The sequence below is a fragment of the Jaculus jaculus genome, chromosome 3 (genome assembly GCF_020740685.1).
Source record: "Jaculus jaculus isolate mJacJac1 chromosome 3, mJacJac1.mat.Y.cur, whole genome shotgun sequence".
Taxonomy (NCBI): domain Eukaryota; kingdom Metazoa; phylum Chordata; class Mammalia; order Rodentia; family Dipodidae; genus Jaculus; species Jaculus jaculus.
Window position 1 is genome coordinate 116964611 of NC_059104.1, and position 16490 is coordinate 116981100.

A 16490-nucleotide genomic window follows, 5' to 3' on the forward strand; every position below is an offset into this window, starting at 1 on the left:
GTGAGGCACAGAGTTGTGCTGTACAAAGGAATGGACTTGCCCTGCCCAGCCATTGACCTGGAAGTACTGGATTCAGAACATTTACTCTAGGTGCAGGTAGGCATTTAATAGATATCAATGGTCACTGTAGGAAGCCTAAGAAGGTATAACCGCATGGAGCTAGGATCTTCAAGTAAATATACTTCTACTCCAAATTGTAAAGGAAAGAAGTTGAGTTGACATACAACTTGATATTCACTTGGTATATGATGTTATAAAAAACTGGCATTTGCAGGGAGTGGTGGCACATGCCTTTAATCCCAGCACTCGGGAGGCAGAGGTAGGAGGATCGCCATGAGTTCAAGGCCACCCTGAGACTCCTTAGTGAATTCCAGGTCAGCCTGGGCTAGAGTGAAACCCTACCTCAAAAAACAAAGACAACAACAACAACAATAAAAACTTGGCAGTTTATGTACATCAAAAAGTAAGGCATAATTAGTACTTACATATCAGTTTTCTGTGTTTCAGATATCTGTCTAGAAAAAAATTAGTCTATTGAATAGAGGAGGGAAAAAAAGTGTCAGTTTCTTCAGTTTAGTAAGCTATTTTGTTACTGTGTATCCTGGATGGTTGAGGTTGTTTGATTTACAGAATATGATTATCCAAAATGAAAGGAATATATTTAGGCTTCTATTTTCTTATGAATTTGGAAATGTACCTATCTGAAATCCTTAGACAAATTTACTTACAACATAGTATTGAGACTTTTTTCTAGATCCTAGCTCAGGACTCTCCCAACTGAATTCATTATTAACAATTCACTTTCTCATTGTTTTCATACTTAAATAACAGAGAATCTGGATTCCAGGTTAATTAAAAAATGATAGTAGAGCTTGCTGTGGTACATACCTATAATCTCAGTACTCAGGATGTGGAGGTAGGAGGATCTCTGTGAGTTTGAGCCTAGCCTGAAACTACTTAGTGAATTCTAGGTCAGCCTATGCTAGAGCAAGACTCTACTTTAAAAAGCAAAAACAAGGGCCAGAGTGGTGGGTTAGCAGTTAAGGTGCTTGCCTCCAAAGCCAAAGGACCCAGGTTCAGTGCAGTTGCTGGAGGCTCTCCCATAGCCATTCTCTCCCTCCCTCTCTGTCTCTCTCTCTCTCTCTTTAATAAATTTAAAAATATAATTTAAAAAACCAAAAACACAATAGATATAGAAAGGGCATTTGACAAAATCCAACATTCCTTCACAATAAATGTCCTACAGAACCTTGAAATAGAAGGAACATATCTCAATATAATAAAGGGTATTTATGACAAACCTATCGCCAAGATAATACTAAATGAAGAAAAACTTGAAGCTTTTCCACTAAAATCAGGAATAAGAGAAGGGTGTCCTCTTTCCCCATTTTTATTTAATATGACATTATAGCAATAAAGCAAGAGACACATATAAAAGGGATACAAATTGAAAAAGAAGAGATCAAACTATCATTATTTACAGATTACTTGATCCTATACATAAAGGATCCTAAAGGCTCCACCAGGAAACTGTTAGGGCTGATAAACACTTTTAGGAACATAACAGGATACAAAATAAACATATAGAAATTACTAACACTTCTATATATTAACAACAAACAGGCTGAAGATAAAATTACAGAATCACTCCCATTAACAATTGAATCAATCTATCAATCAATCAATAGATAGTGTACCTTTGAATAAAGCTAACCAAGGAAGAAAAGGATCTCTACAGTGAAAACTTTAAAATACTCAAGACAGAAATTGCAGAAGATACTAGGAAATGGAAAGACATCCCATGTTCTTGGATTGGAAGAATTAATATTGTGAAAATGTCACTCTAACCAAAAGCAATCTACACATTTAATATAACTCTAATCAAAATTCCAATGACATTCTTCATAGAAATAGAAAAAAAAATTCCTAAAATTCACTTGGAAGTCCCCTACCCACCAAAAAGAAAACCCTTGAATATCCAAAACAATTTTAAGAAACAAAAATTAAGCCAGTGGTATCACTATTCCTGGTATTAGCCTATATTACAGAGTCATAGTAACAAAAACAGCATGGTACTGGCATAACAACAGACTAGTTGATCAATGGAACAGAATAGAGCACCCAGATATATGTCCGGGCAACTACAGCTTCCTGATCTTCGACAAAAAAATGCCAAGAATACTTGCTGAAGAAGAGACAGTCTCTTCAACAAATGATGCTGGAAAAACTGGGCATCTATATGTAGAAGGATGAAAATAGATTCTTACCTTTCTCCATGCAAAAGAATTAAGTCCAAAGGGATCAAAGACCTGAATATCAGACCCAAAAATCTGAAACTGCTGGCTGAAAAAGTAGGAGAAACTCTTCAACATGTTATAAGCAACAGCTTTCTCAATAGAATCCCAGTGGCTAAAGAAATAAAACCACTAATAAACCAGTGGGACCTCATGAAATTAAAAAAAACATTTATAAAGTAAAAGAAACTGTAAATAGAGCAACAAGGTAACCTATAGAATGGGAGGAAACCTTTGCCAGCTCTACATCTGACAGAAGATTAATATCCAGGATATACAAAAATCTCAAAAAATTAAATCATAAGGAATTAAACAACCCAATTAAAAAGTAGGCTATAGAATTAAATAGACAGTTCTCAAAAGAAGAAATACAGATGACATATAAACATCTAGAAAAGTGTTCTATATCCTTAGCCATCAGGGAAGTGGAAACTAAAACTACTATGAGATTCCATCTCTCTTCTGTGTGAATGGCTACCATCAAGAAAACAAATGACAATAATGCTGGGAACGATGTATAAAACCAGGAACCCTCCTACACTGTTAGTGGGAATGTAATCTGGTACAGTATAATAGGAGGAAATATGATAATGTCAAAATAAAATAGAGACTGATTGAGAGGGGGAGGGAATAAGATGAAATGTGGAGTTGTGAAAGAGAAATTTGGGGGGACTATCATGGCTTATTATGTATAATTATGAAAAGTTTCAATAATAAGAAAATTAAAGTTAGATGAAAATAGGTAAAAAATGACATATTAATAAATTTCTGGCCTTCCTTTCTATTTTTACTTATTGTGATCCTCAGCAATTTAAATTAAAATAGGATTACTTGCAACTGAATAATACTAAGATCTTAATTTTTTTTTTTTTTCCCCTCTTGGAAGCCTGTATTTGATTTGCTGTAATTCTTTTCCATTTTGATAGGGGGGGAAAAAAACAAATATTTAAGACTTTAAAAAAATCAATACTTTCAGTGACATAGATACATGATTTATTTCAGGTAACATTTTATGTTCTGGAATGTACAAAATAAGGTCTCACTTTACAGTACACAATACAGGTCACTTTTTCACTGAATATCAAAAATGTATCATTACACAAATAAGACAGCTGCAACCATTCTACACAGCACATTCATGCAAGAGCTCTACCTATATATATGCTGCCGTTGACCAAGATGTGGGCACATGCTGCATGGATGTTTATGTTTTTGTAATATTCTTCCGGAATTAGGATGCCTGCGATTTATAGTAGAATCTGAACTGATGTTATTTCCTAGGCATTTCTTTAGCCCCATAACTAAAGGCAGAATATTTAGAATACACTATTGCCCATTTTGAAGAACCTAGCAAAACCAGTGACCATAACATGCAATACAAGAATAAAGGCTGATCAGATATTCTAAACCTATTTTTAATGAATAGGGCTTTAACCTCCAGTAATGGTCATAAAATCTATTTTTAAGGTAGCCTGTATTTAGAGTTACTTTAAATATCCCTGAAAGGAATGTATTGCTTGCCTAGTTTTCATTCTTATTGGGGCTTAAAATTTTATTTATTTATTAATTTTTTTTGGGGGGGGGTTCGAGGTAGGGTCTCACTCTGGTCCAGGCTGACCTGCAATTAACTCTGTAGTCTCAGGGTGGCCTTGAACTCATGGAGATCCTCCCACCTCTGCCTCCCAAGTGCTGGGATTAAAGGTGTGCACCCCCACACCTGGCTTAAAACTATTTTAAAATATAAAGTCTTAAGCTTTGAATGTGCATTTAAATGTATACATATACAATATATGCTGGTAGCAAAATCATTCTTTACTCACAGGCAAATTGCAGTGTGGCTTCTCTACTCAGAACACTTCCAAAAGTGTTGGTTGCTAGACACTGATAATGACCCAAATCCTTCACTTCAGTTGGATTGCTTATAATGAAGGTGCCATCGATCAAACTGTAGCGATAATCACTTTCCAAGTCTATTTTTGTTCCATTCCGAAGCCATCTTAGGAAAAATCAGAAGAGAAATATGCAAAAAATTACCTGAGAGATTATGATATTACCTGGGAATGTCATAACCTAACTGATGGGAATTTTGAAAAGCCTTAAAAAATTTATTCAGAGTGATATTCTACCTGTAAGTGGGAGCTGGGTTTCCACGAACTTCACAATTGAGTGCTACCTTCTTTTCTTCAGAATCAGTTGGAAATATGATATCATCTGGTTCTTGGACAAACACTGGCCCATAGTCCACACTTTCTGAAAGGACCAAAACAAATGCATTTTAAAATTCAAAGCAACAAGGCCTTTTATTTTCGTATTATTTAAATATGTGTTATAAATTCATATTCTTTTTTTTATTAGTGGGCAAATTTCCCAAAGAAAGTATAAATGAGAAATGACATTGCTTTTATTAAACTGTAGAAAACTGGGCTGGAGAGATGGCTTAGCAGTTAAGGTGCTTACTCACAAAGCCGAAGGACCAAGGTTCCATTTCCCCAGGACCCATGTAAACGACATGTGCAAGGTGGCATATGCATCTGGAGTTTGCAGCAGCTGGAGGCCCTGGCGTAACTATTTTTTTTCTCTCTCAAATAAATAAATACAAATAAAATATTTAAACTGTATAAAACTAAATAAAATTCATGACTAAAATCATTTTAAATGTACATATGATAAAAAACAGTCCCCTCAAAATTATGTTTATTTTGATACAAATCACACTTAATATCCTCAGCAGACCTAAGGATATCTATATTTGAAACAGTTTAAAGATAACTTTGCAAAACTCTTAGAATGCTGAAGATAATATAAAAAAGCTCCAAATTAATATTGTGTTACTTGGAACTCTAGATACGAAAATGGTGATATTTATGCTTTTGCTGAAATTTCTCCTGTTTTGACTTTTTGAGCTATGGATCTCACTATGCAGCTCATGCTAGCCTCAAACTCATTACCCTCCTCTCTTAGCTGCCCCATGGCTCAGATTACAGGAATGTACCACTATGTCCATTTCATTCTGTGTATACCTCACGGGTCCACTGACACAGTGTGTGAGCTGGTGAGGTTGAGGTATAAAGAAGTGAGGTAATGCAAATATGTACACTCTCATGAAATTAATAGGTATTCCATTAAAAAGGCAGGGAGGGCAAGGGAAGGGTGGGAAACACAAATCTAAACCCAAAAGGCAATGTTACCATAAAATTCTACTTCCTAAAAGGCAGACCCATTCAGACTACCATCTGAGTCTGATAATGAGCTGATAATGAGCCCAAATGTCAACAGAAAGAAATGGGAGATAAAATTTTATTTAAAATAAAAGCATTTAAAATATCAAATATTTTATCTGGTCCTTTCTCCCTTTCCCGTTTTCCCCAATTTGGGAATACACACACACACACACACACACACACACACACACACACAGAGAGAGAGAGAGAGAGAGAGAGAGAGAGAGAGTTTTTATTTATTTTTGCCCTGCTGAATTTCTCCATCCTCACACTTTCTTTCTATGTTGTGGTACCCTTCCTCTCCCTAAACTAAATTCCTTCCACTCCAGCTCCTCCACCTTATCCTTTGGATCTTGCCTTCCCTCTCACAGTTCCATTTCTGTTATCATTTCCTACATGTAGGTGTGAAAAACTCTATCAATATTTTCCCTGTCTTCAGTGCAGAAAATCAATGTTAGTTCTCTTTTCTAAAGAACTTAGTTTTTAAAACTATACACCATGATTTTTTTACAACTACAGGTACTAGGAAACAAAACAGAGGGAGGACTACCTTAAAAGAGGATCTCCCATAGAATGGGGCCAGGGAATAGGGAATAATAGAGGACTTGACAGAAATGCTACCAAATTACAGTGTCTTCATGTATTAAATTTCCCAATAAAAACTAAAAAAAAAAAAAAAAAAACCAACATAAATTCCTTGATTCATTATCCTGTGATAGTGATTCTTGTCTACTGAACATCTTGGGACACTATTTAAAGTCATCTTCTTACATTTTATTCTTCTCCAGCTTGATGGAACCTGGAGGTAAGCTATCTGATAGCAAATCAAAGATTATTTTATCAAAGGAATCTGAATATACTTTGAGCCAAGTAGAAGCCTTGGAAACATTTGTACAACAAGCTCATTTCATCATAGATAATGTTAACTTCTCATGGAAAAAATTATATAATTTCCTTATCATTTTTTTCATTGCCAAACTGCTAGGTAACAATGGCTCTTGTCTATGAAAAGTTCAAGGGGAGGTCTGTATTGAGCAATGATCCATTTATTTATTACTTTGCTATTCACATTACCTGAGAAAGGTAAACAGTATAGGTGACCATCAACATAAATAGATAAGGATATGTTGTGCATGTACACAGTACAATTTTATTCAGCTTTAAAAATGAGAGTCATGGTATTTATAAGAAAACAGATGGAATCAGAAATCATGTTAAGCAAAATAAGCTAGACTCAGGAACTCAGGAAGATAAATATCACATTTGGTTTCATATATGGAATATAGATTTTAATTTGCATATACATGTTATACAAATTTATATATATATATACAAATATAAATATGTATGTGTATGAGTTTGTGTGGGGGGCTCATGAAGCTAACATGGGGACATGAGAGAATGAAAGAGAAGGAAGTGGTCACCAAGGAAAGCTGCTATCTCAGGATAGAATGTTCCCTTGGCAGTGAGCAGCCCAGCTGAAGGGACAGAATTGAAACTCCAGAGACTTTGACACTTGTCAGAGATATTGGACTTGGAGCTACATGATTTAATGTATGCTGGTTTGCTTTAGATCTTGTATTAGTTCAGTCTTTCCTTGCTATTCCCAATGTTTATCCTGAGTCATTATGTTCTTTTGTTTTTACAGTTAAATTAAAAGCCCTAGGCCTATGGGGATGTTTGAACAGTACTAAGATTGAAAAACAAAACTATGCAGGTTTTAATGTTGTAGTGAATGCATTACATTTACACTATGTACAATCATCAGTTTATGAAGATTAGACATGGAATGTGGTGGTTTGAATTAGGTGTCCCTCATAAGCTCCTGTGTGTCAGTGGGGGCAGGCTTATGGTTGTTATAGCCAGGTCTCTTTTGCCAGTGTTTGGCACACTTCTTTCCTGATGTTCATCTGATGTTGGCCAAGAGGCTATGTCCATCCTTGGCTCATGACGTCCTCTCCTCTGCTTTCATTAAGCTTCATCTCAAATCAGTAAGCAGTAATAAACAGCTGCCCTACCACAAGCTGCTTATGATCAGGTGCTTTGTGCAAGCAACTGAAGGTAATTGCAATATAAACCTATCATTTTGTATGCTAAGTTAAAACTAATAAAAAAGAAAGAAGCTATCTGCTGTGTCTCTGTTGTGTGATGAGATTCACACCTTGATTTCTACTTCCTTCTAACCACCATATTATTTTTTCACTTTTTTTAGTTCTAACACATAGATCACACTATTCATCTATACTTATTATATTATTATTTATAATATTATATTATTTATAATTTTCCTATTTTAAATACAAAGTCCTCAGTGCAAAGCCAATGTGTGTTATATTGCAGTTTATGTGGTGAAGAATACTTTTTATTCATGTAGATGCTGTGGTTCTTGCTTTGTATTTTTCTATGATTGACATATACTATAGATGAAGTAGATTAGGAGATGACATCAGGCCTGGAGTTGTTGCTCCGTGGTACAGTGCTTATCTAGCACATGAAAGACTTCATTTTTCCTTTGGCTTCTGATGACTTTCAAGCCTAAAAAGTGTTTGCCTCAGCTCTAGGAAAGCTGATAAGCCAGGAACTCTTTCTCTTTCCCTTGACATTGGTTGATAAAATGCAGGTGTAAGTTTTAGGGAAAAACAAACAAACAAAAAATACCCAAACTTTCCTTGTCAACCACAATAAAATCAAAGCCCCTCATTTCTTCCTTCTTTTAACACATTTTCAGGGTCAGGAATCTCTCTCCAGAAAAATTCATAGCATTATTTATTATTTATGAATTTTTCCAAGGCAGGATCTTGCTCTAGTCCAGGCTGACCTGGAATTAGTCTCAGGTGGGCCTTGAACGTACAGTTATGAGCCCTATGACATTAATTAACAATGTTTTCCAATCCTCCATTGGCATGTTCTTCAATTGTCAGCCTCTATTTCTGCACCACTTTGGGTTCTTGAATGTTCTAATATTGCCTTTTGTATGGTATATAACAAACTAGGGCCCAAACATCTGGGTAGAGGATAGCAGATCCTCAGGTACCTTAAATATGGTAGGTAGACATATCAGAAGGGAAACTTCTTATGTACTCTGGGTAGCTTTCTATCACAATGAGAGGTGGTGTGTGATCATACAATTTAGTCACATGGTCACAGCTCAGTAAGAAAGCAATGCCTAGGTCAAAGGCAATCAGAGTAACATAAGTTGAAGATACAATAAACATGTGAATTGGAATCATCCTGCTTGTAAGTATATTTATCTTTCTCCTTTTTGTTAACTTGGAGCTTCAGTAATAGCATATCCATTTTTGTCTCAACATAGAGTTTAGGAACGTAGGCTATAGATTCCTTCAGTTGTCTTCAAATTCTCAGAACATGTACTCTATACACTAACTTTATTATACTTAAAAGAAGTTCATGAAGATTCTGGTCTAATTAAATGGAAAATAGTTTTAAAACTAATAAAAGAAAAATAATTCAATATGTAAATTCTCAGGAATGATTACTATAACAGACAAAAACAGGTAATCAGAGTTGGAGATATATATATATATGTGTGTATATATATATATTCCAGATATACATTATACACTAACTTCAAAAATACTGGTCCAATTCTGTGGTACTGATGACTCAACCATCATAGTAGGTGGCAACATGACGTTTTGTTGTTGTTGTTGTTTGTCTTTGTTTTTTGAGTTTTCAAGGTAGGGTGTTCCCCTACCTCAAGCTGACCTGAAATTCACAATGTAGTCTCAAACTCACAGAGATCTTCCTACCTCTGCCTCGTGAGTACTGGGATTATAGGCATGTGCCACTATGACCAGCTATGGCAACATACTTTTGTTGTTTTGTTTTGAGGTAGGGTCTCACTGTAGCCCAGGCTGACTTGGAATTCACTAGTAGTTTCAAGGTGGCCTCACACTCACAGTGATCCTCCTACATATGCCTCCAAAATGCTGGGATTAAAGGCATGTGCCACCACACCCAGAGAACAACATGACTTTTAGGCAGATACAAACTCTTAGAAAAGCTCTGAACAAAAGTAAGAATAATCTTGTTCTAATTTAGACACTTTTTCATTTACATATCCATTATATTTAGAGATACTTTGTCTTACTACATTACCAGTTAGATTCTTTCCTCAGATAATTACTAAAAAATAAATCACTCATTATAATGTCTGATATGAGATTCAATAGTTCTATGAATTCCACTAATAGGCCATTTAACATTCCTGGTGCCCAATGTTGACAATGAAATGGCCAAAACTATTTAGACAAATTTCTGAAGCATTTCTGAGGAGGATGCCCCACATGTCCTGTGAATCACTGGATGAGAGCAATAAAGACTGCCTAAGATCAGACTGGTGAGGACATTATTCTCCCATGGGTGTTTCCTGAAGGAAGACTGAGCATTACAGTGTGTGAACTGTCTTTTGGGTGAGATTACTCACATATTGTTTTCCTATGGGGCAACAGTTACGTGTGGGTCCAGTTACTGCCTGGTCTCTTTGCATTCCGTCTATAATCTATGCCATTTACTGATAAGTGCCCCAGCTACTGCCCTTATTCTTGCCAAGATCTTTTAAATAACAAGTCACTGGAGACCCCAAAGCATGGTTTTCTAGGGAAGCATTTTTTTTCCTTAATGTAGGATCATCATGTTTTTATTGTTTTCCTGGAAAATGACCTGCATTTAATGTGTTCCTTAGATTCTAAATCTGTCTTCCAGATGTAAATCTCCACCTAAACAGTTAATTATGTAATCATTTCCCCCCAAATATTATGTCTAATGCCAAGCCTCAACTTTCTACCTGCTTATTACCTCTAACTTATGGTCTGATCACTTATAATGAGGTGACTTAATAAGCATGTCAGTAGTGTAATCTAAAGGAAACACAACTCTATCATGTCTAATACAGTTATGAGAGGAATACCTTGATTAAATCTCACAGAGAACCAACACAGAAACATCTGTGACCAAATCAACTTATATATAACAAGTACAAGAGAGACCTATTATAGTCTTATTACTTCTGTTGCTTCTTCTTTCCTTCAGATAATTATATTTTTCATCTTACAAATATGATAATATCCTACTGACATTTTTACTTCCTCCCATCATTAGAGTGATTTTATTGTTATTATATTAAGTTTGGATGTTCAGGCATCCTTTAGACAATTTCTAATAAAAAATTTCCCACTGCCTTACTAGAGGCTTTCTGTTAAATTAGAAATAATTCTCAACTCCTTAACAAGAAGTATTTCCAGGATAAGTATAATAAAATGTGTGTATACTGTGTACATTTATGCCCCCTTTAAAAACTGAATGCAGGGGGCCTGGTGTGGTTACACATGCCTTTAATTCAAGCACTTGGGCGGCCGAGGTTGGAGGATCACCATGAGTTCTATGCCACCCTGAGACTTCATAGTGAATTCCAAGTCAGCCTGAGCTAGAGTGAAACCCTACCTCAAAAAGATAAAAAAAAATAAAATAAAGGCAAAATAAAGATATTTTCAAACATATTAAGACTAGCATAACACTCTTATATTCTCATTATTATGGATATGCTTCAATAACAAAATAAATATGAGAGGACTATGATAAAAATGACTACAGCTAATAAGATGGGAAGGGACTGAGATGTCTCAGTTAGTAAAAGGCTTGCCACACAAACATGAGAGCCTGAGTTTGGATCCAAGCTCACCATCAAGGAACAGCAGATATATGCTTTTAATCCCAGCCTCAGGGAGGCAGATGCAGGGTGATCCCAAGAACTTGCTGGCTAATTACTCTAGCCAAATTGATGACTTCTAGGATCAGTGGAAGACCCTCTATCAATGAAAAGAAGGTGGAAATCAACTGAGGCAAACACTAACATTGAATTCTGGCCTTCACATGCATACACTCATATGTGCTCACACAGTGTGTATATATATATGTATATATACATGTATATATATATATGTGTGTGTGTGTGTATATACACACATATATACATATATAAACATGAATATCACATGTATATAAAATATTATTAAATATTAAGATTAATCATGTATTCCAAATTGTAAAATTAGTACATGGAAATTAATTATGTAAGGCATATCATGTTTTAAAGCATAAAATTACCAAACAATTTTACAACCCGGAAGATTTCTTATTTAAATACATTAATGAAAACTCTTAAAAGAAAAAGTTATAGTATCATGAAAAGAACATGTATGTGATGTGTAAAATCCAAAAGAATAAAGAGAAGTAAGTTTAGAGGACAAGACATATTTAAAAGAAGATATTGAGAACTAAAGTTCCCTTGTAGAAAGAAGAGAATATGGTAGATGTAGGCTAATCTAAATCAACCCTTTTCTGATTTCTGTTTTAGTTTTTCTATCCTCAGCACTGGTTATATAAAAACAAGTTTTATCTATTATTTACCACACATTATGAGGTAAGATATATGAGCAAGAAATAATGGAATTAACAGACAAGCTAGGCAAAGTGCCACATGTCTTTAATTTCAGCACTCAAGAGCTGGAAGTAGGGGGATGGCCATGAGTTCAGGGCCACACTGAGACTACATATTAAACTTCAGGTCAGCCTGGGCTAGAGTGAGGCCCTGCCTTCAAAAAACTTTTAAGACAAAGTAGAAAAGAAAAGAAAAAATGAGATGAAAGGAATTAACAGACAAGAAAAACCATCATGTGAATCTAAGTTCTGCCTGGAATCTAGTAGATATACCATATGATTGATATAGGTATCTATCACAGAAAAATGGGTAGATAACTGAGGTATACAGTCAGGCAATAGCATGCTTTCTGGGAAATGAACTTAGAATTGCTGATATCATGGCAGAGGAATTGGATGTTGGTGCAATGTTGGTCCAAAAAACATAAGTCAGGGATGATTACAAAGGGTACCTGATACAGAAGCTTAGTTCATGTTTAATAGAGACAGAGACACATGCACAATGCATTCAGTTAGTGACAACTTCTATTATCTGTATAAGACTGAAAGGGATAAGATTTTGATTTTCAGAGGATCTCAACTCAATTATTATGTAAAGATGTCATAAAGTGAATTAGACACAATTTTAAAATTTAATCTAATACATTGGCACAAAATTCATGTAATTTTCTGCATATTTCAAACATTTCTAAATTTCTAATAGAACCAATAAATTATAACACTTCTAATAGAGACATTAAGTAAAATAGTAGGAAAATCAAAATTTTATCTCTTCTACTTGCAGTATTTGCTTTTATTACTCACCAACATCTGTTAATGTAAGAAATAGAACCAAAGAGTAGTCCTAGCACAGAATATTAAGAAGAACATAAAAGAATGCCTAATTAAGTCCCAAAGAAATAAATGTTACTGAACAGGGATTGTTTGCCTAAAAAAAAAAATTACCCAGACATAGGAGTGATCATGGAATAACAGGGAAAAAGTAGAATAGATGAAATGCATGAGAAAACTTTAGCGGTATATGAAGTTGTGTGGAGAATCCTCAGAGGAAAATGTAAGCGTATGGTATGGTGATGCCCACTAAATGAAAGAAAGTGTTGTGGTTATTCATCGGTCTTCATGGGTCAAGAAACTGGTTGTGATTTAATGAGATGCTTTGAATCGGAGACTTTTTCAAGATGTACCAACAGTCTCATTCCAAGATTCAAACAGGTATGGATCCACCAGGAGCCCTGCTGAGTGAGAATTGGCAGGACTGAGTTCCTGGGTGTTTGAACTGTATATCTCAATTATTCATAGGCTATTGGCCAGAGGCATTCTCAGTGATCTTCTCTTTTGGACAGCTTTCAGCATTCACTGACTTCTGTCAGTGTGGGAAGGTACAGAGCAAAAGGAAGCCAGCTAGACAGAAGCCAATGTCTCCTGTATAACCCAAAGTTGGAAGCCAAAAGCCTTTACTTTCACCACAATCAACTCTCTAGAAGTAAGTTTATAGCTGTAGGAGGGATTAAACCAAATACCAGGAGGTGGACATAATTATGAGGCAGTTGGGAGATTTTTCCCTACTACAGGTATTGTATTATTTGTTCCAGATCTTGTGTGTGTGTGTGTGTTGTGTGTGTGTGTGTTGCATGCATGTGTGCCTGTGTGTTCATATGCATATAGGCTAATTTGTAGGAGGATATATGTATGTTGGCTCAGATGGATATGGGTGCATGAATGTGTGTTTGCTTGCATGCTTGTACTGTGTGTGTATTTGTGCGCATGTGTTGTGGAGGACAGAGGTAAACATAGTGTGTTTTCTTCATTGGTGCACATCTTATTGTTTGAGAAGGGGCTCTCTTGGTGAACCTGGACATCAACAACTGGTTTAAACTAGGTACTCAGTAGGCCCTAGGGAGCTGCTTGTGTTCACCTCTCCAGTTTGTGTTTACAGCTGCACATCCACACAACTGGGGTTTTATATCTCAGGTCCTCATTGCGTGTGCAGCTCAGACTAAACCATTTCTTCAATCTTTAGAACATTGATTAAAAGACATAAATTATCACTAAGTTCACTCTCACCTAAATTTCTCTCTTGGACCTTCTTCTTTGTTCTCATTTTCACTCTTTTCTCAAAGGTAAGCATTATACTTGCTTCTCTGTCATGCTTTATAATTTCCATAAATGAAAATACTAGATATAACAGTTTGTCAATGACCTTTTAAAATCACTATTATATTTCCAAGTATACCCATTTTGTTTCAGAAAGGTATAATGCATCCACTTTAACCATATTAATTTTCACTGTAGGCATCTGAGGCCTTCTATTGTTAATAATGGCATTTATTGCAATGAACATTTTTTATTGTCTTGTGTTACAGTTGACCTGGATATGTATGATTATGATAACCTGTATGTAAGTATGAATGTCATACAGTAGCTTTATATGAGGTGATAGAGCCCCAAACTGATCTTTGAAAGGAGATCTATATTACAACAAATTCCAATAGTGATGTAAATATTTAAGACCTTGGAGAGCAATTATAGAGAATTACTTCTTTGATATTTTTGTTTGAATTTTATCTGTATAAAATGAAATAATGAAAGTGTATTTCATAGCAAAAATAATGCTTAAGTCATTGGACATTATATGAAACAATAAGGGGATAATAAGAACTATATAAATATGTTTGTTCTTACTGTCAGAAACAGTATTAAGTGTTCTATTTTAAGTATGAATAACATGAAATATGTAAGTTACCACACATTTTTTCCATGGTGATTATCTAACATAGGACCAGATCACAGCAGGAAAGAAGTTTTTCTATGATAAATATAGGCATTTATGATAGATTTTTTAAAACTAGGCTCATCCCTGGCTCCCCCTTTCCCAAGTCTATTTTAACTCATACTAGCTATATTTTATTCACCATTGTGCAATAACTTAACTTCTATTTGTGAAAATAAAACAAATAAGATGAAGAATACCTAGTAGGATATTATATCAGATAAGAGTAGGCCACACTGGGCTGGAGAGATGGCTTAGCGGTTAAGCGCTTGCCTGTGAAGCCTACGGACCCCGGTTTGAGGCTTGGTTCCCCAGGTCCCACGTTAGCCAGATGCACAAGGGGTCGCACGCGTCTGGAGTTCGTTTGCAGAGGCTGGAAGCCCTGGCGCGCCCATTCTCTCTCTCTCCCTCTATCTGTCTTTCTCTCTGTGTCTGTCGCTCTCAAATAAATAAATAAAAAATTAAAAAAAAAAAAGAGTAGGCCACACTTATAAATACTCAATATATTCTAGATCATCCCATAAAATAATAATTCCCAAAGTACACAAATCCTTAAACATCTCTGCCGAAATGTGCATGAAATTAGATGCAATGTTAAAGGGATTTTCAAATTCATGGTTAAGTATATTGAAAATTAAGATATATTTTGGGTCCAAAAATACTGCACAAATAAAACTTAAGTGTCAACATTGTAGGATGGGTACTCAACATGGTGATGATTTATATAATTATGAGCAGTAATTTTGCATGTGCATTTTATTACAAACTAAGTTGACCCTTGAATCTTTGACATTTAATTATTATTATTAATATTATTTAATTATTTAATTTAATAATTTAATTATTATTATTAATGTCTTTGAATTTCCAGTTTTTCATCTGTGAGTATAATAAGTTGTCCAATACTACTCTGAAAACTCACTAAAGATGCAAATGAAAATTGTTTATACCACGTATTAACTGGTGACATTGAATGATACTTATCTACCTCTGAGTTTTTATTTCTGTGGAAAACAATATCCATGCCACATATTTCTTGGGGAACCTGAATTAGACAAAGTATTTTAGAAGAACAGGCACAGTGGTAATAATCACATGCAGAACCATTTTGCTAATTAACTTTATTTTGTTTTGCTAGTATGCTCAATGATGTGAAATTTGGGAGCATGTATAAAATATTTTACAATCTGTACTTTTAGAAAACTGAAATATAATCCCTAAGCTTACTAATATCAGTGCAGATGTTTGGATCACTTCTTATCTTCCACTAAGAATGCTAATAGTAATAATATACTTATCTGATGTATGAATTTAGAACACAGGATAAACATAAAACCAAGAGAGTCTTAACACTTCCTCAACTTTATAAGCTTTTCTTCTGGCCACAGTTTTCTTCCTTCTCCCTTAGAATATTTTCCTCTAAAATTTTGCTATTATAAATTCATTCTGCATTCCGTCTAGATGTGAATAATCTCATAGTCTCTTATAATTTAACTTTTACACAAAAAAATCTGTATTACTGACCAAGGAGCTGAAATGCAGTTCATCAAGAAAAGGAGGGTGTATCTTCTCATCTCTGAGAAAAGTTTAGGGGCACCACTTCTACATACAGAAACCCATAACCACAGGTGCTTTAATCACACTGACCCCAGTTTCTTTAAATCTCACTCAACTTCCCTCAGATCACCTTTCTTCTAAAAACTCTCCTTAAGGCAGAATTAACTCCAGTCTCTCCTATGATTCAGT

At 35.1% G+C, this 16490-nt stretch overlaps 1 protein-coding gene across 3 annotated transcripts in view; it reads right to left on the bottom strand.

Annotated features, from left to right (window-relative positions):
* The window catches only part of Cntn5 (contactin 5), a 1203203-nt gene that overhangs the window by 459834 nt on the left and 726879 nt on the right, over nt 1-16490 (bottom strand). For all 3 annotated transcript variants that reach the window (XM_045146290.1, XM_045146292.1, XM_045146289.1), the window contains 2 exons: nt 4421-4544; nt 4115-4290 (listed from right to left, as the gene is read on the bottom strand). In XM_045146290.1, the coding sequence (XP_045002225.1) occupies nt 4115-4290; nt 4421-4544 (300 nt within the window). The remainder of the gene's footprint in view (nt 1-4114; nt 4291-4420; nt 4545-16490) is intronic.